This window comes from Perkinsus marinus (genome assembly GCF_000006405.1).
Source record: "Perkinsus marinus ATCC 50983 genomic scaffold scf_1104296947388, whole genome shotgun sequence".
Classification (NCBI taxonomy): domain Eukaryota; phylum Perkinsozoa; order Perkinsida; family Perkinsidae; genus Perkinsus; species Perkinsus marinus.
Genome location: NW_003210618.1, coordinates 1 through 1,059, shown reverse-complemented (window position 1 = coordinate 1,059; position 1,059 = coordinate 1). Strand labels below are relative to the sequence as shown.

Genomic DNA, 1,059 nt, shown 5'->3' with positions numbered 1-1,059 from the left:
CGTCTGACCCAGTACTGACTGATGACATAGAAAAGAGCAGTACTGAGCATCCCCCACCTGGTGTGGCTTGGCAGTGAAAGAAGGAGCTAGATTCGTTGACGGAGTCGATTGCAGGTATTAAGTCACAGCTTGAGTCCAACGCTGATCACAAGACCAGACATGATGCAAATGGTACTACTGGTGCTACTGACAGCAAGGATGGTCCTACTAATACAGTGCATGGTATTGTTGAGGAGGTCAAACAACAGCTCGATAGCACTAAATCTGACCGAAGTGCCAAATCGTCGTTGGTGATAGAGCCTTTGGTTATCATGAAGATTAGCAAACAAGCTAAGTCTGCTGGTGTTATAGAGGGAGGCCGATTCTCTGGTGTGACTGATAAGAGGGGTTACATGATTTTCAAGAAGACTATTATGAATCAGCCAGAGATCCAATTTTCTGGCACGGGGGAGCTGTCAAGTGCTTACCAATACTTCTATATCATCAATAATGTATCTACTCCTCTACAACAACTGATTAATGAGCAATGCCATGTGAAGGGGAACACTTTGTTCAGTCAACGGGTTGTTACTGCATGGCGAGTTTTACGACTATATAGTGATCTCGGTAGCGAAATGGAGCTCCACCGGAAATGGGAGAATCTGAAGTGTGATGGCCCTACTACTTTGGAAGTTTACATCGCCGCCATTCAGACCATGAAAGACCAGATCGGTGAAGTTCGCGAATGTCCTCTTACAGACAGTGAGTTACGAGCTCGGCTATACTCAGGTTTGCCAACTGAAGCTCGTCTCTATCTCGATAGGATGCCGATGACTTCTGTATCAACTATGGAGAGTATGATTTCTGAGACTAGAAGGTGGGCTCAGCTACGAGTTCGTTATGGTGCTTCGTTGGTCGGAACTCCCACTACAGCGATAAGTAATCCTACTATTTCCACGACTCGTGGTGCGTCCTCTGCTAAGGTCAAGAGTGCTACTCCTAGTAAGAAGGACAAGAAGAAGACTGACAAGGAAGCTAATGTCATCGAGTTCTCCACGAGTCCAGATGCTAAACGGGTTT

General features: G+C 46.1%; 1 protein-coding gene across 1 annotated transcript; it reads left to right on the top strand.

Annotated features, from left to right (window-relative positions):
* Positions 1 to 311: 311 nt before the first annotated feature.
* Pmar_PMAR013328 (hypothetical protein) lies at positions 312 to 1,038 on the top strand (the record flags this gene model as incomplete). Its single annotated transcript, XM_002779434.1, has 1 exon — positions 312 to 1,038. A coding segment is annotated over one exon (727 nt), but the record flags the coding sequence as incomplete, so codon positions are not given.
* Between the last annotated feature and the right edge of the window lie 21 nt (positions 1,039 to 1,059).